Source organism: Taurulus bubalis, assembly GCF_910589615.1.
Source record: "Taurulus bubalis genome assembly, chromosome: 17".
NCBI classification, from domain to species: domain Eukaryota; kingdom Metazoa; phylum Chordata; class Actinopteri; order Perciformes; family Cottidae; genus Taurulus; species Taurulus bubalis.
The window spans coordinates 16,436,850-16,460,780 of NC_136605.1; the positions used below are offsets into that span (position 1 = coordinate 16,436,850).

General features: G+C 38.4%; 2 protein-coding genes across 2 annotated transcripts; one reads left to right on the top strand and one right to left on the bottom strand.

Moving 5' to 3' along the window:
- Positions 1-555: 555 nt before the first annotated feature.
- On the bottom strand, positions 556-7,317 carry eps8l1a (EPS8 signaling adaptor L1a; the record flags this gene model as incomplete). The annotated part of the gene is made up of 13 exons (XM_079233410.1): positions 556-1,170; positions 1,494-1,626; positions 2,517-2,676; positions 3,175-3,307; positions 3,440-3,580; positions 3,670-3,778; positions 4,001-4,210; positions 4,292-4,440; positions 4,523-4,597; positions 4,714-4,802; positions 5,853-5,988; positions 6,984-7,042; positions 7,215-7,317. 13 exons carry the CDS (start codon positions 7,315-7,317, stop codon positions 1,084-1,086), a joined length of 1,584 nt encoding a protein of 527 aa, XP_079089536.1. The 3' UTR covers positions 556-1,083.
- An 8,483-nt stretch (positions 7,318-15,800) lies between these two features.
- Positions 15,801-23,492, top strand: slc6a16a (solute carrier family 6 member 16a; the record flags this gene model as incomplete). The annotated part of the gene is made up of 12 exons (XM_079232874.1): positions 15,801-15,818; positions 16,022-16,247; positions 16,453-16,610; positions 17,608-17,734; positions 17,824-17,999; positions 18,386-18,496; positions 18,658-18,899; positions 19,293-19,482; positions 20,444-20,645; positions 20,949-21,108; positions 21,227-21,389; positions 21,832-23,492. The coding sequence occupies 12 exons, from the start codon at positions 15,801-15,803 to the stop codon at positions 22,171-22,173; spliced, it is 2,115 nt and encodes a 704-aa protein (XP_079089000.1). The 3' UTR covers positions 22,174-23,492.
- Between the last annotated feature and the right edge of the window lie 439 nt (positions 23,493-23,931).

Here is a 23,931-nt window from a genome sequence, read left to right on the forward strand (position 1 = left end):
GTACAAAACTAGTTGACATGCAAATAGTTCATAGTCGAGCCACAATCAAATAATCAATGTTTACACTAGAACATTCAACCTCTGGCCAATGTTATTTGTTAAATGTGCTGTTGATGTCAGTTAATAAATGTTCTGAAGTAACATGATGATGATTTACCTCCGCCTGCTATTAATGAACAATGAACAATTCAGATTTCATCTATGTTGACCTCTTTAGTGTCACTTTTTACATGTTTAATACAGTTGGAAAAAAAAACGACTTCAGTCGGCTGCAGCCAATGTCACTTATAAAAGTACTCATCTAGAATTCTTCAAATATATGTATAGATTTTAAATTGTATATTTTGATCATAAAATGAAGTATGGAAAGAAAGGTAGCAGTCAATTCATAGATATGGTACAAAAATACACAATTTTTGTATTGTTGCTGTTGTGTACATTATGTCATAATGTTCTCCACAGCTGAAGTCACAGTGAAAAATACAGAATCAGAAACATTTTAGTCTTCATACAAAGAGTCAAACTGAAATGATGTATTCTTCATGTAAGCGTTGAATGTGTATTTGGTCTAAAACAACATCTATTTGCAACAAGGGACACTATCTTAACTCAGATTGATATGCAAGCAAGAAAAACACAGAAACAATATAAATTCTGACTAAACGGAGTCATACACATTTTTAATCAAATTCACTTTTCTTGTAGCTCAAAAAAGCAGTTTCAGTCCATTGTTGTTAACATAGAAATCTAATCCTCAGAATGTTATAAGGTTTATTGAATTGCGTTTGATAGAAATATTGAAATTGTAAAAAGTATAATGTTACCAAATGGTAAGAATAGTAAAACTCTGGCAAGAAGTTCTGTCTTAAAAACATGTAAAAATCCCAAATAGGAGTATTAGTGAGTGAGCTTTACTTTTAACACAGCTTGCTTATGCTGACGAATCTGTAGCACATAGATATAACAGCATGTATGATTAAATATTAAAATCCATCTGCAACATCACTGGTCCAGCATGCAGCTGTATATACAATATTACAGTTATATGCATTGATTTGTATCAGTAAATGTTAGAGAGCTCCGTCACATTGAATCATCCTCTGATTGCAGACCAATCTTCAGCTTCTGCTTCTCCATCGCCGTCTCTAGTTCAGTAGCTTTGTGCACATCCTGAGAAGGATACAAGATCAAATGTATTTTAACAAAGATATTAATGTTGATATTCATTGATGAAACTTCTTTAGTACCAAACCAAGAACATGAAGACTATCTAGTAATTAACAACTGTAAAATCTACCGTTTGCAACTATGAGTTATTTAGGAATTAATGTGTATTTTGTGGTTTTGTCAGTTGATATCAGGTAAATCATCTTTAGTCAATGTAGGTGACAGTGGGTTAAAATAACACAAGTCTGTGCATAAGTCAAGGCTGAGCAAACAACTCACGCATAACCTCACATAAACACACACACAAAACAAAACACTGGCCAAACCTCGAGTAGGGCCTTCTGCACCATAATTTGGCTGTAGACTCTTGCACCCTCCTCTGGTGACACCTCGCGGAGCTCCTCCTTTTTTAGGGAAAAAAGCTGCGCTCCGTTTAAAATGCCCAGACCCTGAACTGTCCTGAAAGAGGAGGAAGAAGCATCCAAATCAATATACGTGTCTGTTCAGCTTAAAAGAGCTTTCACTGTCACACATTCACATTTTAACCTGGATATGAGTGCTTTTGTCAAATAGAAGAATCCAGTTGTATACATTGGCATAGTCTCAAGGACATGTAAACGTATCTTCTCTTATAGTCACTTCACTTTTCTTGGTGCCCCTCAGTGTCCTCAATGTCCAGTATCAGTAGTGTTTCTGAGCATCTTTAGAAAACCTCTCATTACACTGCAGCAGGTCTGACAGTCTGCTCTGTGCAGTCCTGCTTCGGCCTGCCTCCCTTCAGCGGGCCCAGCTATTTGGCCTGGGTCTCCAGCAGCGTGCCGTTGGTGAGTCTCCTCTATAACCAGTTATAAGTTCCTCATAGTAACTTTAAGTTGCAATACATAAACATGGCAAGGACATTTGATGGCGCTATTGTGCACTAAATGAAATCAGCTGCTTGTGCTGCATGTATAATGCAACATACTGTTTAGATTTCTTTGATTTCATTTCCCTCATTGTTCTTAAAGTCCACAGCACTCACGTGTCCAATCAGCACCCCTCATAAACTTAGTAAAGCCAAGGCAGTGCTTGTCCACTGGACCAATAAAGTGCAACCTCTTATTTCCTGGCATTGTAGAGTTAATGATGCTCCTTGAACTATTTCAGTGTTATATGGGTAATAATATAATTTGTGATAGAAATGCATGTATTGATTAATTTAGGCACACAATTGGTCTTTGACATTTTAAATGTGCTAATCACTTGATATTCCTGGTGGATCTTGAGAACAAGATGTGGCTATAAATGAACTAGGCTTCTTCTGACTGAGGTTTTTGTCTGAGCTGGAGTTTCCTCTAACAGACACTCACTGTTGACTGAAGCCCTTCGTGGTTAGCCAGGCCTCCACCTCAGCAGACGGTGATCGGTAGTTCAGGGGAACCGTGTCGGCTGCGCGGGGGACCACCGGCGGACGGACTGAGCCTCTTTTCTCAGCTAACCGCTGAAGAAGCTCATCATTCACCATCAGGACTGCACATATAATACAGGCACAACTTTATTTGCTATCAAAGTGTTACATTTCTTAGATCAGTGCTCAACCTCGAGAGTTGACTTGCGTTTAATATGATAAATGTGCATGGAAGGTGTTAACAAAATGTCAACATTTTTTTGATCGGTTAAGAACTAACGCAATTTACTAACAAATACTATTGTGTCAAAGAGATCAGTGTCCATCTGACATAGAGGGAACCAGCAGAGGAAGCATGGCACTCAGCGTCTTCCTCTTAAAAATGAATGCAACCAAATGCTAAAAAGGAGCTTATTAAAAAGCTATGTGTCTGCTGGAGACGGGACTTTAGTAGCACTCAAGAGACGGATGAGAGACGGTGCTAACTGCACTGCTGTTATATGCGGAACAAACTTAAGAAGCTCCTGGGATTCAATATGTGAATTTGATATTCTATCACGTCCTTCTTATGTTTGTCCACATGATTTACCATTGCTGATTTCAACATGTGTGCATGTTACCTCTCTCATTGTCTTCTCCCTGTATTGATGGTAAAACCATGCTCTGTGGTCGCATTGGGCTTGTAGGACTGGTCCCAACTGGGCTTGATGGAGCATATGAGAAGTACTTTGTCCGAGGGGAAATGGGCGTCTTCTGTTGTGGAAAAATGAGAATGAATAAAAACTGGGAGATTACATGAAGCAAAAAGCCACAGTGTGTGCAATATGTAAAGCACTGACACAAACAACAGCGCTCTGTATGTGTGTGTTGTGTCTGTACTTGTACCTTTGACTCTCTGCGTACCACTGGGCTGTCCCTCCCCGTGTTATTCAGAGCAGACAGAGGCTCCAGGATATTAGAGGGGACAAAGCCTATCTGGTCAAAGCGATTTTGACACTTCCACCATTTCTTTGACGATTGAATGACCTAAAAAAGGTCAGTCAAGTGTTGTGAAACATTAGAAGAATACATCTACTTTCACAGGTGGGTCCCTATTTATAATTATATATGTGTACCTCTAGTGTTTCTCCTTGTAGCACAGAGAGTTCACTGCTGTTTCGAGCCACGAAGTCATAACTGCAGCAGTAAAGTCTCTCACCCTCTGGAGGGAGCCCATTTCCTTCTCTGAAATAGACATGGTATTTAAAAGATATGCAACGTAAAAAAGTAATACTAATCTCTAATTTTAGAAATTTACATGAAAGATCTCAGACTTTATAACCTCCAGACAGATTTAAAATGAGCCAATATACTGTCAGTTACAGATACTTGTGAATTGATTTGGTTGGCATTGTCATATAATTATACCTGGTTCTGTAATGCTTTTTCTGAGGCCTACAGACTTACACTTCATCATTGCCTTCACCAGGATACTCCACTGTCTGTTGAACTTGGTCCTGTAAAGTCCGTGCCTCCCTACTTTCCGTCAAAGCATCTTGTTTGTGCTGTGACTCGATGGGATCTTCGAAAAGCTGGCCCGTTGAATCGTAGGCCGGAGGCTTCCACCCATCCAGGAAGACAGGTGAGTATGGAGGTACAGACACATTAAGGTGAACACTGAAAAGAGGTCAAGAGCATATTGTTAGAGCAACACTCTCAAACCAAGATGTGCACACATGTATACGTAAACAAACATACCAGGAGGAAGTCCAGTTGGGCCCTAATGAAGTCCACAGCTTCTTTTCCTCTGCAATCAGATGCTCCTGGAGCAGTGAAACAGCACCACTGGTCATAGCAGGACTGACCACCGATGCTCCTAAAGCTGGCCCTCCAGTGGTATTCACCATCTGTAAAAGAGAGGGTCGCTTCAGTCAGTATCACAGAGAGAGAGAGAGAGATAATCTACTAAAAGAAACACGAGAGACTCACCAGTCTAAGAGGCACAAAGATGTGATGCAGCAGCTCTGGTGCATCAGGCTGTGCAATGGATGACTTGAGACGGTCCTAAATAAACCAGCAAATTGGGTAATTTACCGTTTTAATTTTCAGCGATTTGTTCAAAATGTGCTTGTACATTTCCAGAGTTTATCAAAGCTCTATTATAACTAGTTGAATCTCACCAGCAGACTGAGGGAGTACTTGATTTTCTGAAAAAGGTCCGCAAATTCTTCCTCCGATGGAGGGCAAGCTTTCAGCGCCAGCAGATCATCTGCACACAGAGGAGCACAATCACAGCTCCAACTTTACAGGATACACCTAACTAATTAATTATTAACAGTAAACGCATAACTCCACTCCAATCGCTGTTGTTATTTTGCATGCATTGATTTGAACTTGATATTAGCTGGTGTCAGTGTTATTTGTTGAGTTTTTTTAATTATCTAGAACATGTTGCAAGCTGCCAAGTGCAAGTTTCTTAACATTTCTTAACACTTTCAAGAAGAGAAAAAAGGAAAAGTGTGGTGTGCTTGTTCCAGTAAGTACTCCCACAAAACAAATCCTGTAGTGGTGACTAATAATAATCTTCTCTTTCATTATGAATAAATGCATACGTGCATTGCCTTTAGCCTTATCTAGGATCACACCTATCCCAGCATACACTGGGAAACACCCTGGTCATGTTTCCAGGACAACACAGATGGGGAAAACAGATTGACACAAACATTCAAAACTCCCATTCACACTTGTTAGCAATTTATAGTGTTCAATGATGAGACTAAACTTTGTCGATATTATTCTTAATTATCTTCATGTCACAGTGAAAAATGCCCCTTCAAGTAACGTATTTGTTTTACCTTCAAACCGGATGCAGACAGGACATTGAAAATGTGTGGTAGGAATATTTTACAATGACCATACCACTGGATGGCCACGTCATGTCATGTGCAATGTCAACCCAACAGAATAAACGACTAAATTAAGCTAATTCACATTCGTGAAAATTTATTTTTCGGGATTGACTTGGGCCCAGCTCCAATAACTTCTTTGTCATGTGTTTTGTATATACTTGCTGTAGGCAAGAATTTCAAAATTATTTGAAGAATCTTTTGGCACCCTGCCTGTTTACCATCCTCCAGTGCTTAAAATAGAGTGCCATTATTTACCCTTTGTCTCCCGTTTCCTGCCTCTACCAGAAGCCACACATTTATCAATCTCCTGCCAAGCACCACCAACTTTCCTCCTCTACCACCATCAAGTATCAGTAAGTAAAAGTATTTATGTTATTTATACCACCCTAATTAAACCATGTCTCTCTCACCCTCTTGGTCCTGCTTCTTCTTACTCTTTCTGCTTCCCTTTTTCCCCCTTTGGTTGAGAACACTCTGGGCCTCAGCCGTCTGCTGCAAGCGTGCCATGAATCGCTCCACGTCGTCAAAGCAGTGGTTCATAAACTCCTGAAGAAAAATACTGTTTGTTAGGCATTTACTAGAGGGACTTACGGAAAGTGTTTGGATAAGTTAACAGTTATTACTGATAAATGAATACGCTATTAGTGGGGTTAACAACATACAAGGAGGTGAATCTAAAAAGTGGTCATATTTCCATGCATTGTATTTACAAACCAAAGCCCTTTGATAAGTTAATTTGTAATGGTTGTATGTGAGTGTATGAAAGAGGCATTGATGCATGCAATCTTTCTAAAGTAGTCCTCTTATGTTGTCCACCTAGTTGAGCATCACAGCCATATGAATGTCTTAACAAATTAAATCCAATACAACAGCATCACCACAAGCTAAAGCTTAAAATAGTGCTCCGGCGCTGAGGTCATGTACTATATTAGATTGTTAATATAGGTCACATTGGAGCTGAACTAATGATGTGGGTTCGGCCAACTCAAACTTCCAGTTTTGGCCCCTGCCTCATACACAGGAAGAAATCAAATCCCCTCTTTCATATCTGTTACAGGCTCTTGTTAAAGTTTGAAAAACTTTTTCTAACTTTTTCCAATTAGTTTTAACACGGCCATAGGACTGCTAGAAGTTAGTGGTTCATTGTAATATCTGTAAACACAGAAAAGTCAACTAAGTCTAAAATAATATGTGCACTTTGTTTAAATTAGTTCATATTTTTTTATATTCAGAGAATTATTTTTATATTCTGAGATTGCATTAAATAATTTATATTAACATATTTTCATGAAGACATTAAACAACATTAATTTGTATTTTTGCTCTGCACCTCCTGCACCAAACTGCTGTTATGTTTCTTCTAGTTTATAGACAAGTTGCTTGATTGTACATAAATACATTATGTAGTTTATAAATATGGGACCACATACTTTCTTTAAGATAAATTAAGCTATTATTGATTATTTGTAAGCTTTATACATAAACCAATAAGTCAGTATACATGCAGAGACATATCAAAAATGATCTATGCAAGTACAGACCAATTCTCTCTCTGCATTCAGTAGAGATGTATGATTTGACTCCACAATGGCACTTTTTTCTGAACAGAAGAAGAACAAAGCAATTAAAGCAAAATGTGACACAGGAAGCCTGCTGTATTATGTCATTAGCAAGAAGCAGGATATTGTTCGCAGAGAATGAAAATGTGTCTTTGTGCCAACAGCACATGCTCACACATATACATGCACATTAGGAAGATTAATATACTTTACCTTTGTAAATATGTGTGTAGATGGGCATCTGCTGCCCTGGAATTAACATAACTCGGACACCTGAATGCTTTCTCGGGGCCACCGGAGGCGGTGTTGCAGACATCTGTTGTGTGTGGATGATGCAGATAGAGTAAAATCATGCATATACATACAATAGGGGATAATGCTCATACTATAATAAACTTTACGTACATTTTTACCAGTATTTTACCTTTTATATGACGGTTTCCTGGGAAATGTATTATTCCACTTTACGTTATCTCATTACTTAATGGGAAACATACCTTGCTTTTTAAAATGTTTTGACTTTTCTAATTGGACTAGTCTCTATATATGTTTGAATATTGTCAAAAAAAATATGAATGAGAGTTAATTATTGCCACATTCCACAAGGTGATTGTAAGAATGCTGCGTATTCACACTCGTACCTTGGCGTGCATGTGATTGACACATGCACGCAACAGGATAAACCACTGTCATCAGATGCATGGTATGCAGATGACACAACCACCAAAACCTGCTAAAAACCTGTACGAGCTAAATACAAGTGTTTACTTTGGAAATACATTGTAGCTTTGATATCTCTTTCACTCATCTTTCTGCCTTTCATCTGTCATCCCTCGTCTTCCAACATACTATTGAAGCAGTGAATATGGCATGAACTATTTAAATCATTAACAATTTCTCATAAAATGCACATTGCACGGAAAAAGCCCTTCACACAATTACAAATTATGAAATATTCTAACGTATCAACATAAAGTGAAGCTGCGTCAAAAGTCTCCCCTAAACACCATATTACTGACAAACTGTCCACAGGTGTACTGGTCTCTCCAACACACACAGACAGTCACACACACACACACACACACACACACACACACACACACACACACACACACACACACACACACACACATACACATACACACACACACACTCTGTTTGCCTAAAGTTAACACATAGAATCTCGATGCATCACTGTACCTTTTACTGCGGTTTATGTGTTTAAATCCAGAGACCAGCTCTCGTGCTGAGTTGCATGAGCACTGAGTTCAGATACACAAGGACGTCCCACCTTCTTGAGATACACAGAAACGAGAAAAACAAGTCTGGCTTTCCTTTTGCAGTGTTGCTTTCACACTCCTGTTGATTCTCTGACACAGAAACACACGCACACACATGTTCCCGCCCTCCCATTCTTCTCTCTGCATCTTTGTAAGCTTCACTTTTCTAATGACAAGCATGTATGCAACAACAGCCTGTGGCGTGTATGAGTTAAGTCAGCGTAACTAATTTGATTTGAAGAAAAATAAATTCCCTTTAAGGCCACACAACTATACTTCCCAATTGCATTCAAAAGAAAATATTATAATCATTTTCATAATACATTTTCTATAATCTTTGAATTGTCTGTTCTTTAAGTGTTCTCATTGGTGAGTGAAATCAAATGAAGGTGTTAGAATCTGATAAAGTAAATGTGGTAGTTTAATTGCATAACATGTAATCACTGGGATATCTCAAGATTATAAAATTTTAAAAAAGTGTTTGTTTGCAACAACAGACAGGAAGACAAGTGCATTAAATGATATCTGAGAAGGTGGTAAAGTATGTTTCCAAATTATCTTTAAATTATCTGTTTTTTTATGTATTGTGTGTGTGTGTGTGTGTGTGTGTGTGTGTGTGTGTGTGTGTGTGTGTGTGTGTGTGTGTGTGTGCGTGCGCGTGTGTGTGTGTGTGTGTGTGTGTGTGTTTCAGAAAAGTTTTCAGTTTTCTTTCTGTTAAATAATACACACCTAGAATACTTGGTACTTTACCAAGAAGAAGTTGCTTTCTGCTAAACATTTAAGGTAGGATGGAGTCATACTTTGAACAATGAAAGTCACTAAGATAAGAAAAGACGATATAAGATACAAGAAAAGGAGATAGGGTCAAGGAAATCTGAGCAGTTGGTGAACAGTGACCCCAACTGGTTGTTAGAGGTCAGACATCATCAGTCCCTGCAGCTCTCCTGTGTTATAAACAGGTGGTCAAACTGAAAATCAAAAGGTTAGAGGAGAATGGAGCTGCCACACAACTGCAAGCAATGGATTCAGCTCCATGCTTCATGTTTTCTGCATGTTCTTCCAAAAAGCTTTTAGTTTGGCATTGCATACTAAAAACATTCACTTCAGTTCCATTTACAAAAGAATATACTGGTACCACTGATGACACTGAACTAATAAAAGCAGCTGCCTTCACCTGGCCTGAATCAAAGCCGTACTACTGGCCAAGTTCTTGGCCAATTAAGTCAAGTAGTCTGCAGAAATTACTCTTTAAAAAAAAAAAAATGTTTTAATCGAATAAAGAGTAATTTGCATTTATTACTTTTGATATGATACACATAACTTTTAGCAACAACTGGTCTCATCTCAGCCCCACAATTAGTGTAAACACAAGGAAATATCCCCATGTATGCTGTTTTTTCATTTGGTGGAAGTGTGCACTTTGTAATTGGCAATTAAAACATATTAATTGTCATAACTTCCCTGTATCCTATATGCATTGCAAACATCTAAGAAAAAAATACACAAAAGATGTATTATTTTTATCTCCCTCCAACAATGTGCCCTTATGACTTTCTGAATATGATTCATGTTAACCCAAGGGTTTCCTGTCACTTGAATGGTGACTGTGAAAACATCTGTTCTCCAACCCATATTACAGGCAATATAAACTTAAATTGATGCCAATTATGGATTCCTAAATTCATTAATTTGTGCAAGCAAGTAGCCGAAGGTCATCTTGGCACATATTGTCCACCAGGGAGTGTAGAAATATATATGGCATATAGCCAACAGCTGGCTAACATGTTATGTAATAACTTAGCTCGGCAACGTGATCACAGAGACTGGGTTTTTTTTGCCAATGTTTCGTACATCATTATTTGATGCAAGGATAATTTTTCTGTGCCAAAACAACTTCTAGAATTACACATTTTTCAATACAAGCCAAGGAAAACCACTTAAATTCGTCAGGATTACTATTTGGGGTTCTCAACATGTTGATGATTTCACACACAGTGGATCTCTTTTACTCCACTAAACTTTGCATATGAGAATTTGCATACATACATTAATAAAATATAATCAAATAGACCTCCCTCCCTCAAACTAAAAGATCAAACTTCTGTATGGGAGCACTCTGGACATGTGCTGTCTTTATGGCTACTTGAGTGGCCAAAATGTAGTTTTTGTTTTTTTACTCTCAAACTATAGCCTATGTTATGTTCGACATGGTATCGGTATTACTGCTGTTTGATGATCTCACAAAAATCCCATTTAACTCAGTCTATTGAGTTGTTCTCCCTTTGCTCTTGCTACAACAGTCCGTCCAGTCAAAGTACTGATTGCATGACCTAGTGGGAGTTATTTGGGACCTAATTCGCCGCTAATTGGGCGCACATTATTTGTGCACTTTTTGTTCTGCGCTCTCTTGCAGAAACCTCGCTTTGACTTTTACCAAAGATGCAGTCCCCGCCTGTACCCTAATTGCACGAATATACGCGCATCTATAATCGACGACTTTTGCATCTTCATAGTTAAAATACATCCTCAAGCAGTGCAAGTGAGTGTGATCACATGTCAGCGCACACAATGCTCTTCAGCTGTGTTTGTTGTCCAACCTACTGGCTGCACAGCGGAACATCCCGTCGTGAGTTGTCCTGCTCCGTTAAAGGTTTTGGGAAGGGCAGGTCAGCCCCCTCGGACCTCCCATTGGCTCCATCTGCGGTAACGTCTCCTTTATGTCCTCTCGGGTCGGCGACGACAAAAGTGTTCCAGCACAAGAAACGTGGCCACAAAACAAACTCTCTGCAGAAAGACGTCCCTCTCTTCGCAAATGAGTTATCTTTTTTTTTTAGTCTGACTATCAGCACAGGCGAAGAAAGGAAAAGTTTAAAAGTAGCGTTGTGAAAAAGTGACGAGCAGAGAAACAACTTCTGGACGTCACTCCTCTCCTGGACCGTGCAGACAGCATGGTATGTCCACAGCACAGCGATGTTCTGCTTTTACACTGAACGAGCTCTAGTACTTAAAGTCCGCGTGCTCTTATTGTTTGCTAACTGTCTTTCGCTTGACTGACTTTCCCTTGTTTGTGTCGTTGTAAATTGTTGGTCTTATACGTTGTATGACTTACCGTTATAGACTCCTTTTGTTACTTAAGCAGTCATGAATAGGCTTTAAGGCTGCAAGCTGCCTCACTTTGGATAATCTCTGCTATGCAGCTGATCTTCTGTATATGTTTGTTCACTAATGTACTCATGCTACTGTGATCAGCCACATATGTTTAAAAAACTCCAACAGCTGTCAAAGCTATACATTGTTTTTAAATATATTTTTAATTTCAAGTCTATGTAGATTTAAATCTATTTGAGTCCCTTCACTTCCCTTTAACAATTAACAATCTAATATAGTACTTCCCTTCAACATATAATTTAATGACTTGCATATACAGATTACCATGGTATCCATTAGCAGTAAACTACTGAAGAGAGGGAAATTGGTGAGTGGTTTCATGAATGACAGCTACTCAGATTGTGCAATACTTGTGTGTGTGCGCGCGTGCTGGGGCAAGCGTATCATATGTGTATTTGCTAATGTATACCTGTGGAGGGTGTTGGCACTTTTCCTTTAGATTAATGCATACTGAGATAGATTCCAGATGTAAACCATGTTGGGGCAGGTAGAGAAAGTGACTAAATAAACGTAGTTTTTGACGAACATCTCAGTACTGGTGGATTATAGCTGATAATATAGTTCCCATTTTGCAGCTCCTTGGTGCAGTTGTGCCACAGCTGTGATTTATTTGATAGAATGCCTTGTTAGTGTTCTGCTTCTTTAAATCCTTTTGTATGCAATTCAAAAGATTGTTTTCCTAATGTGATCACACACTGTGACGCTTTGCACAAGCCGAACATCTGCACGGCAACACATTTTGTGACCTACTCATTTTAAATACTGAGACAACATTCTAAATGTTCACAAGACATTACATGTTTGGCTCTCGTTTCATTACTGTTTTACTATCAGATATCTGATATTGAAAGAAAATTGAAGATGTATGACTAGTAACCTGTTGGCATGATAAGTGTGCTTGTTTAATTTACTCGTAAATCGTACTACTTTCTGAGTATAGTCTCGCTTCAGGGTAGATTACCATAAATACTTTTACAGAAAGAAAAAAAAGACTCTGGCTCCTCTTCAAACATGATGCTGACATGTTAAATCAAATGTGTGAAAGGACCTTTATTCTGGCTGTTTGCAGAAGGTTGGGGTGTCTGCAGTCAGAAACCCACGTGTGTGTCATGCTGTTTAAAGAATTTCTCCATATAATGTGTGAACACATAAAACAAATGTGTTTCACATACTGACCATGTGTGACAGTAGACTTTTGCCACTTTATGGTCTTAACTATCCTCTTCCATTTCTGAATCATGAAACATGTCCAGTATAATTCTTCTTATGCAATTCAGATAACACAAAGTGCCATACTAGATGAAGGCTATAGACTCCAGTGAGCTAACAGAAACACATAAATATCTGTACGCTGTAATGCAGTCCAATACAATCATGTTTAAATGTGAACCACTGAGCAGAGGTGTTTTAATTTTGCGTTTTTAAGGTTGTAGGTAGTGGTATTATATAAACAACTGCATTACATTGATCCTCTACTTGTGGATGTGTGGGTGTTATGCAGCCCTATACATACTTAGCAAAGTAGCACAGTTTCAACAAATTCAGAACCATTGCAGGCTATTACACTGCATTACGTCTTACAGATTTTTAGTAAACTCTTGACTTGCCTGACTTTAGTTATTTAGAGTTTATCTGATGAAATGAATGTGTACTCAAAAAAACAGCAGCATGCTAGCGTTTGGTTACTGTGTAAATACAGGGATTTTGTATGACATGGGAGGGGTTAACATTCTGGGGATTTCAAAATGATGTATACTGCGGTTAAAAAAAACAGTGACCCATTTTAATATCATGGAGTACATTCTGGTAATTACTGACCAATACAGTTTGCGTTCATTATGAATTTCAAGACATGTACTGAAAGTGATTTTAACTAAGCTTTTCCAAAGGCAGTTGATGAAATCAATGTAATATATATATTTTTTAATAATACACACCGGAAAAACCTTCCTCCTTATACCGTTTTACAAGTTATGGTGTAAAATACCTAGACTATATTAATTTAACTATATTTACACAAGTGCTTTTAAAAAATCCCTACCCATTTCTATAAATATGAGCAAAAAAAGCACAAGGGTGTTTTAAAGATAAGCTATAGGCGTGTCTTTGTGCGTTCCCTATCGCTGTTCAATGAGGACAAAAGTGTGGTTTCCAACTGTACCCAGAGATAGATCCTAGCTGTCTAGTAGGTAAAAATGAACAACCACTCTCTGTGTGTGCTGAGGGAGCTATGGGGCAATATGATCATTTAAGTTCAGCCAAGTATAGAAAAAGAGAAAAATATCTTTCCCAAAAGACTGTACAAGTCACAGAATTGAAGAAGAAGCACAACCGTTTACATCTCTGCGCCTGTGAAACGCCTCAAAAGAATACTCTTTAGTTTCCGAAAAAGTGTAAAAATATTATATTTTTAAACTAATTACAATTGTGCGTACAAGACAACCTGATACATGCTTGCTGTGTTTTTAGTTTGAGGGTGCACTGAAATATTCAAACTTGTAAATCTGAGTAAGAGTTGAACTGAATCTGCTTTTATGCAAACTTGTGTCTGTTTCGATGACAACTTTTTAGATTTCATGATTAGGTCAGTTCTCTCTTTTTCAGTCTCTTTTTGAAGGGCATTTAGTTTTTATTTGAAAGGAAAGAGCAACACCACTAAGGTTACTCACACATCTGATAGCCAGACTTTATCAGTTCATAACATACTGTACTGAATCGGATTCAGCTAACCTTGTTCAATGACTATTCAAGGTTAGCTAAATCTGGACATAACAAAGGCTGCAACTAGCAATTGTTTTTCTCGATTAATGTATAATAGATTGGTCTTTAAATATGAAATAATTACATCTTAAAAGTCTTGCTATGCCGGATTAAAAGTCCAAAACCAGAAGAAGTTGGAATCAAGTCAAATGTTGGTTTATGGGCTCAATAAATACCGTGTATGATTAATTGATTATCAAAATTGTAGCAGATACATTTTCACAATTACTGATTTATCTTTCATTCGACTAATCGTTTCAGCTATCAGGGTATCGCTGGATGCTGTTTGACAGACGTGTCACTACCATGACAACTAAAGCCTGTTTTGTTCTTTGATAAGAAAATGGTCCTCAAAATGTTGACAAAAAAAGTCTCATAGCCTTCTAATAGCAAGCCTCCTGCCTTGTTACCAACTATATCCACCACATGGTGCACCCATGCACATCAGCACCACCCACAGTGTGAACCAATGTAAGCCTAACACCTCCCCCTAGATTTTCCCACCCACTCCTACCACACGACACCAAAGACTCTCCCTCCTTCACCCAGAGATATGCCTGGTGGCTGCTGCTCTTCCCACCTCTCTATTTGTGTGTGCCAGTTTCTATGTATGTGTGTATGCATGTCTCTAAAATCACCTGACGTATCTGCCTGTCCCTGTGTCCTGACCAGCCACATACTTTTCTGGGTCATACACCCGCTGTAATTTTCCATTCTCACCAGCTGATAGCCCTGGTACAGCTAGGTCATGTTCTAAAGCCAGTTTGGCACATGTCAGGCCATTTTCAATCACATGAGCCAAGTCAGTTGGTGAGAGTGTGTAGTTCAAGTGCAGCCTGACGATCTGATGTTCTGTTTCATAGTTTCCTTATTCTTTTTGAACAGTGACACCAGGCTTTGGGGTAGTCTGTGCCTTTTTGATCCAATCACCTTTTTATTTGAATAATTTTCACACAAAAAAAGAAAACGTAGTAAACAATCTATTCATTGGAAACATTGCCTAAAGATGCACTATTGGACACTATAAGCATGCTATAGTCTACGACCTACCAAACAACACATTGTATTTTATTGTTTTCCTTAAGATTTTAGTGATATTCTGAATTGGGAACACCCATTGTTGACAAATCATGTTTAGCAGTAACCTCAGTGGCAATTTCACAATTTCAGTCACGTTTCACAATAAACGCGACCCTGAGTTTAGCCCGTTTAATGGTTTTAATCTGGAGCAATAGGAAATGTTCTGCTTGCAGTAACTTAACACATCTCTGATGCGGCTGTGGCAAAGCTAGCCGTAATCAGTGAGGCTTAAATTGATTTAAAAACTGTAATGCTGTATGTGTTGCATCAATTCCTGTGAATCCCTCGTGTACGGGAACGCAGTGTGATTCCAATGCGGGAATACAAAATAAATATAAAAACTACTACATATATTACTGAATTACAGATTTTTTTACAATGTTGAGGTTTAGGTTTTGTTTTATAAACTGCACAGTGTACAGACAGGATACCATATTAATTCTGTATTAGTCATTACCGCCAAACACTGTACACCTTTCAAATTCTTTCATTATTTGTTGTTTTATGACGGATGAATGAACTGGGACCAGTGGGTATCTGCAGACATAGCATGGGGTGCTGAACGTAGATTCTCACCTTACATTATTTTTGTTTGCAAGTGTGGGTCTCATTCATATCCTTTTTTCCTTTTTTCTTGGCATAAAATATCATTTTTACTTTTGTTTGGATTGTCTCATGTCAATAAGCTAATAACGTCAGTGAAGATTTTCATTCTTCTTTGTTCATTTCAAGACGGAAAAACCTCCACTGGACAGTAATGAGAATCCAGCCTGGCTGAGTGAGGGTCAGTCTGAAACTCAGCTTACAACTGGACACGGTCCAGATGGAGCTGAGACATGCGATGCCGACCGACCAGCATGGGACTCCAAGGTCCAGTATGTGTTGGCGCAGGTGGGGTTCAGTGTGGGCCTCGGGAATGTGTGGAGGTTCCCATACCTTTGCCACCAAAATGGAGGAGGTGAGTGTCCTTTTAAAGAAAAAAATGTGTAAATGTCAGCTCTGTAGTTTTGAATGAGTCATCACAGTAGCTCTCTTAAAATTAGTAGCTGACAACTTTATTTTACACTTGAGGGTATTTAGATGCATTAGACAAACAAAAGACTGCATGACACATTGTTTAAGAAATGCCTTCATGTTTTTAAATCTTCCTTCCCTCCTCCTAGGGGCCTTCATGCTGCTGTATGTTTTTCTTTTAATAATTGTGGGAGTTCCACTGTTTTTCATGGAGTTGGCAGCTGGCCAAAGCATTCGCCAAGGCAGCATCGGTGTATGGAAGCACATCTCCCCAAAGCTGGCAGGGATCGGTTACTCCAGCTGCATTGTGAGATATGATTTTTTTTCTTTTCTTCTTTACATTTTTTTTGTTCTGGGTTTGTGATTGTACTATATGGATGAAAAGTTATTCCTTGGTTTATTTATTAGTGGGGGCAAATAAAAGCCCAAATGGGCAGTCAATAATATCCATTCTCTATCCTGACAAGCAATCAAGAAAAAAAGCTATTTGCCATATGTTTTATCTATGAAAATAACGTCTGTAAATATGATATTTATTTTAACATTAACAAAAAAAACACATTTGCAACATTATTACTCATAGCTCACAGTATCACGGTTCGGTAACTGGCTAACTTTCATGTTTTGGGTTTCAAAGGTTGGGCCATCATCAATATTTTATATTTAGAGCCCCATAATGAGAAGTTTCATAAGCACGAATGTCTTCCTCCACTGGTCTCATGAAAAAGCCAGAGCAGTACTAACTCATATATGACCTCTCTGTAAACAACTTAGCCACAGTGTATGTTTACTTAAGAAAGGACGCTGATGACATCATGCTGTAATATGAGAGAAGCACTGCGCTGTATTGCTGGCAGTTTGTTGCATAACATTTTTCCCTACAGACGAAACATGGCGAAAACAGAGTGGGCAAGAATATTCTGTGCACACATACAAGTGTACTTCTGTGTGCTACGTGTTTTTTTTTTTTTAAACTAGTTTATTTTCCAAAAAGCTTCATTTCTCTTTTAGTCCCAGTCAATGTCAGTGTCATAATTCATTACAGCTCAGCTTTAAACACAAGTGTCAACTGTTTAATTATCACTTTTGAGTGACACGTGCATTCAATTAGAAATTCTATTTTAGGTTATTTATGGTTGGCTGTTCTCCTCTTGGATAACAAATTGTTGACCTTGAACTAACTTTTCACAGACTGCACACTATACAGGTCAGCACATACTGTATCCAATATCGCAATGGCCTTCCTATGTAAATATTAATAATTCATTAGGTAAATCATTCATGAACCCTTTCTTCTCCTCCAGGTCTGTTTTTACGTGGCTCTTTACTACAATGTTATTATCGCATGGAGCCTGTTCTACTTGGGTAATTCTTTTCAGTATCCTCTGCCATGGGAGCACTGTCCAATCGATGTAACCACCAATGACACAGGTACTGACATGACGGGAATGTTAATCAAAATGAGGTGTCGCGTACTGTCGATGCCAGTAAGAAGAATGTTGTCTGTTCTCAATCAACAGTGAAAGAATGTGCAGGTTCTTCCCCAACGTCATATTTCTGGTTTCGGAAAGCTCTCAACATTACAAATTCCATCAAAGAATCGGGAGAGTTTAACCCCATCATGACAGGCTGTTTATTGGCGGCTTGGGCAATTGTCTCCTTGGCTATGATCAAGGGCATTAAGTCTTCTGCAAAGGTAAGTTAAACATTCTTCTCTTTATCACACATCCAAGTGATCCCTAATTGCACATCATGCTTGTGTCATAGTTAAAGGAGTAAGGCGATATTTGGGGGGTTCTGGCGATTGCTAGCAGCCCATTATCTTATCTCAGCACAAAGACAGGATTAGTGAAATAGTCTGTGAGCTTTATTGCTGGGAGGCAGATTGTATTTCCTCCAGACGGGGCCAGGCTAGCCCTGAACCCGTTTCCAGCCTTAATACTCAGCTATGCTAGCTCGTAGTATCAGTCTTCTCATCTAACTCTGTCAAAAGCCATTAAGGATCTTTCCGTAAATGTCAAACCATTCCTTAAAAATGCTCTGGCACAGAAATCATCTTGCATTTATGTTTCCAACTCTTAGGTGATGTACTTTTCCTCAGTATTCCCCTATCTGGTGCTCTTTATTTTCCTCATCAGAGGGTTGATGTTGGACGGAGCGATGGAAGGAATCACCTACATGTTTTATCCTAAAGTAAGCACACATTTCACCATGCGTGTATTATAATGTGTTGATTTAAACATTTTCTAATATATAGCAAAACAAATCTTTTGAGAGAAAAACTTAAGAAGATTTTCTTCAAGTTTTGGCCTTAATTTTGACCTAATAAGACTTTGTTTTGGGATAATCTTTAGCTGGAAATCTGGGGTAGTGTGCAGGTGTGGCGCCAGGCTGCTACACAAGTGTTTTTTGCCCTCGGACTTGGCTATGGCTCCGTTATCGCATATTCCTCCTACAATCCAGTCCACAACAACTGCCACAGGGACGCGCTGATGGTCTCCGGCATCAATTTCATGACGTCTGTGCTTGCCTCGCTGGTGGTTTTCGTTGTGCTGGGTTTCCGTGCCAAGAACATTGCACTACGCTGCGTGGCTAAGTATGGATATCAGTTTGTGTTTGTGGCATGAATGTTTACTTCCCTCAGTTTGCACTCATTACCGTCTAACACAATATTTCTAATGCTGCTAATATAAGAAATAAGCCCAAACGTTCACTCAAAGACCGTACCATATAATAAAGTGAAGTTAATTGTTTTGCCTCTGGCTTTAAATAGGTATCCAATGTAGGCATCTTTGCAGTGGATTATTAAATGTAGGAAATTAATTACTCAGCTGGTTGAAAAAAAGTATTGAAGGCAAACACTTTCATAAATTACTACAGTTTCGGTCCCAAAGGTGGAATGTTAAGCAGTATTTCCTGGTAATTTAACATATCCTATCACTGATATTGCCAAACTTATATTTTACCCTTTTACTCTAACCTCTTCCAGAAATCTGGGCCTTCTAAGCCTGTGGTCGTCCTATGAATCTAGCCAGCCCTTGGGCCTTGATTGGCCTTGGATCAACATGACAGTCCCAAGCTCTATACCTTTAGCTGAGTACAGAGAGTGGTACAGTCTCCACGGCTCAACGGTGGGTCCTAACATTACTGACTGCAGCCTGGAAGAGGAGATGAATAAGGTATACCTGAGATATCATTTGAATTATCTTTCTTTATAACTGGGCTATCAACACGTGTCATGCTTCACAAATCTAGACAAACCAGAAAATACCTTCAGGTCATTTTTAACAGGGATAAAACTCTCTCAGAAAACAATGAAACAAGCAGGAATCAAAGCATGAAGTTAAACTTGCTGACAAAGACAACAATCATATTAACATTTCAAAGAAAAAGTTAGTCATTTGTTTTGAAATACAAATTTAAGGACTTTTTATGTGAACCAGATCTGATCTGGTGGCTGTGATACGAGTCTTTGAAAGCTGAAGCATGTTCGCCTTCGAGGCCTTTACACACTGGAGGTGCAGTGAAAATCAGAATTTCAAAAAGCGGTTGATCCATGAGGACCATGAAAAAGTTTTGATAAGACTACCTTTTCAAGAACACATTTTTAGAGAGGGAGAGAAGGCACCACAGGATGCAGCCTGACTCCCTTCATTCAAACTGAGGTGAACATTTAAATAATAATAGTAAGAAGGTGTGGTACCGAGGTTCCCAAGACCATTGAGGACTCTTTGAGTTGCTGTAGAATATCCAGCTGGCAAGAGGAAGAAAACATGGGACACAGTATCTAGTTGGTCTCTTGGTGACATGGAAGCAAGCTGTGATGGAGTGAAAGGAGAAACTAAAGAAACACAGCTGGGGTACTAAGAGTTATCTAATAGTGTTTATTTTACTACAAAAAAATCACTCACCCCCTACTACAGACTACTACAGTACAGCAGGACTTCTGGTATGGTGCTTTCAGATTATAACTACAAATAGGGGTCGAAATATCAATCTATAAGACTGGGTAATGTACTTGCTGATCCTAACTCACATATTTAGTTTTCTCTTAGATGTGCATGGAATCAGAATACGTGTTTGTACTCTTCAGTCAACATTTATAAAATGATTTTCTATCTTCCCTTTGTATGTGTGCAGGGTGTTGAAGGGACAGGCCTGGCATTCATAGCGTTCACTGAGGTGATGGCCCTTTTCCCTGCCAGCCCCTTCTGGTCCACACTGTTCTTCCTGATGCTGCTCAACCTGGGCCTCAGCACCATGTTTGGGACCATGCAGGGAATCCTCACACCTCTCATGGACAATTTTAGCTTCTTGGGCCGCCACCGGACCCTCCTCACTGGTAATGCACACAAATCAACACGAGTTCTCACGATGCTCTGTATTTTAGGCACTTATCATTTTCACTTGAAAGGACTCCTGTCTCGGCGTATTTGGTTAAATTGAAGATTTAGACAGTTAAAATGTAAGTATTCCACCTTAGTCAGACATCAACATGACTCGCCTATGTATCGACCTGCCAGAATTGTTTTCCTTTGTGTTTTTTTATTTTTTTAAGAATTCAGACATTGCCTCTAAAGACTACAATTGTTTGTATGCCGTTATACGGTTCAAATAACAGTCTGCCTTCTTTTTTGTTTTTTAGTGTCCAGCTGTGCTTTGGGGTTCATAATAGGACTTTTGTTCACTCAGCGCTCAGGAAACTATTTTGTGACGATGTTTGACGACTACTCTGCAACTCTACCATTAGTCATTGTCGTAATCTTTGAAACCTTTAGTGTGTCGTGGGTTTATGGAACAGATCGGTAAGATACCACTAATTCAAATGTTTTAACTGTTAAAGTATTTTTTGTTCTGTGTACTTGTCTTTTAGTCCTTATTTTGAAAATATGCATCCCTTGTAAATGTGTTGTTTCCTTGCAGCTTCATGGGTGACATTGAAGTCATGCTCAAATGGCGCCCTCCAGTGGTGTACAAATATCTCTGGAAATATGTGTGTTTGCTGTCGATGGTTGGGCTTCTGGCTGCAAGTTTGTTGCGTATGGTCTTCAAAAGGCCCACATACACTGCCTGGAACCAAAACACAGTAAGATACTGAACTACAGCTTTTTGTCTTACACAATATAATAATATAATATACAAAATCCTCTTTTATAGTACAATATATGTGATATAGTAACCAAGATTTGGATATGTGTTCTCCCAACTGCACTCAATAACTGCAAAAACAAATGCAGATTTTTTTCTCAAGCTGTTGATGCAACTTATTATGTATTAATTGTATTTACAATATGTTTTAATGTTGTGATTATTTATTAATTTTGATTTATATCTTTGCTTAAACCTTTTCATATTCATATGTATTGATATTCTAATAACTACTAAAAGACACTGTTACCGTGAGGAATAATGTAATCTTTCTTTGCAACTATTTCATGGTCATAACAATTTGTATTGTCTTTTTGACGGTTAACTCTTGCCTCCCCATGTTTCTCTCTCTGACGTGCTCCGCCTCTTCCTCTCTTTAGGCCTCAGAGATGACTCTTGAGTACCCTAGTTGGGCTCTTGCTATGATTATCATGCTGATAATCTTTGCCAGCTTGCCCGTGCCCATTGGCTACATCTATTACACAGTGAAAAATAACAAGGCCTCTAACACTCGCTCCGAGGAGCAAGACAGCCAAGAGCTGCACCGTGAGTTGTACAGCAAGTGCAGCTCCACTGAGCAGCTGGATCCCCACCACAGAGTCCCCACTGAGGAAGACGAGGCTCATCCAAGGACTGCTTTCCTGCCGTTGGGCAACGAACATTACCGGCTCCTGTCCCAGCAGGAGGAGGAGGAAGATGATGAACAAGATACAGGAGTTTGAGCATGGCTGTGGGAGGATGAAATGTTTACATGTTGAACTTCAGAGTGCATGAGTGAGGCCCTGCAAGAGAGATTGCAAAGTGAAGGGAGGTCAGTTATAAACATCTTCATATTCTTAATCTGAGCAAGAGTCGTGAGTTTTCACCCATTTATCATAATCAGCCAGGTCTACATTGTTGACAAGCCAGAGGGATTGTCACTATTCATATTATTGAAGATACATTATCAGTCAAATCAAAAGCTTTTTAGATTCTGTAGTTATGAAAATACAACTCCTCCCTTCATTCATTTTCTGAACCACTCCCAATGTTCAGACAATAAAAACACTCGCAGATAGATCAAAAAGGAAGAAGCTGCTATATTTGATTAAACAAATCTTTTATGGAAGGTGACAAGCTGTTGTCTTTGGTTTCTGACAGCCTTGGTTCAAACGTCTGCCGGTGAACTGAGGAAGACAGCAATGGACAAAAATAGGCTTTATGAGTATTTTTAGCTAAATGCCAAGTATGAATTTGCATGAAAACATTCTACCTTGAGTAACTGTGTTGTGCGTGCGTGAGAATGATTGAAGGTGTGTGTGTGTGTGTGTGTGCGTGTGTGTGCGTGTGTGTGTGTGTGTGTGTGTGTGTGTGTGTGTGAACATTTATGTTCATTTATGATGTAAATCAGTGTGTACGTGAAATGACAGATGTTAATATGTCAGTAAAATAAATATATTTTACATTATATTTGTATCATTTTACCTCATGAGACCACAGCAATGTTTTTAAATGCCACAACGTGCTGAGTGTAACATAATTGTACTGTACTAGATGATGACTTTAAATATACCTCTAGGTGGCAGCAACCTGACTGGATGCTGATTTATGATGATGATTTCATGATTCATACATCAGCAGTGAATCCTGAAGTTGTTTACAGCTTCTGAAGGTCAAAGATAATTTGGATTAGGATGTTGAGTATTAGGGCATGTGATTTTTGTTTTAATGTTGGGTAAGGAAAGTAAGAAATATTGTGTTTGTGTTTTTTATTTCGTGGAGCCGGAGGCCCTAATTTAAGTTAAAAATATTTGACTGGCATTGCGGGCTCAGTACACTGAATAATAGTAAAGTTAGCAATTTAACTCTTCGCATTTTATGAGATTGTTCCTGAACAATGCAGATCATATTTGTCTTGAAATCAAATGCATGTGCCTTTTACAGTATGTGTGGGATTGAACATCATACATCTGTTATTTCTAAACCAATGTTAAGCAGATAGATTCCATCCATGTAATGTGCTACACAAATCTCAGATTATAATAAATTAAGGCTATTGTGTGTTCAATATTTTGTAAATGGTGTTATTAAAATGAACTAGATTATAGTCTTGTGTGTGTGTGTGTGTGTGTGTGTGTGTGTGTGTGTGTGTGTGTGTGTGTGTATATGTGCATGTATGTATGTATGTGTATATGTGTGTATATATATATATATATATATATATATATATATGTATATATATATATATATATGTATGTATATATGTGTGTATATGTGTATATATATATATATATATATATATATATATATATATATATATATATATATATATATATATATATATATATATATATACACACATATACACATACATACATATACATACGTATATATATATATACAAATAAATAAAAGATTGTATGGGTTGGTTTAACTCATAATCACGCACGTAAAGGAATGCCCTAATAGTTTATTTCACTTTCTGGTACACCTTTCTGTGT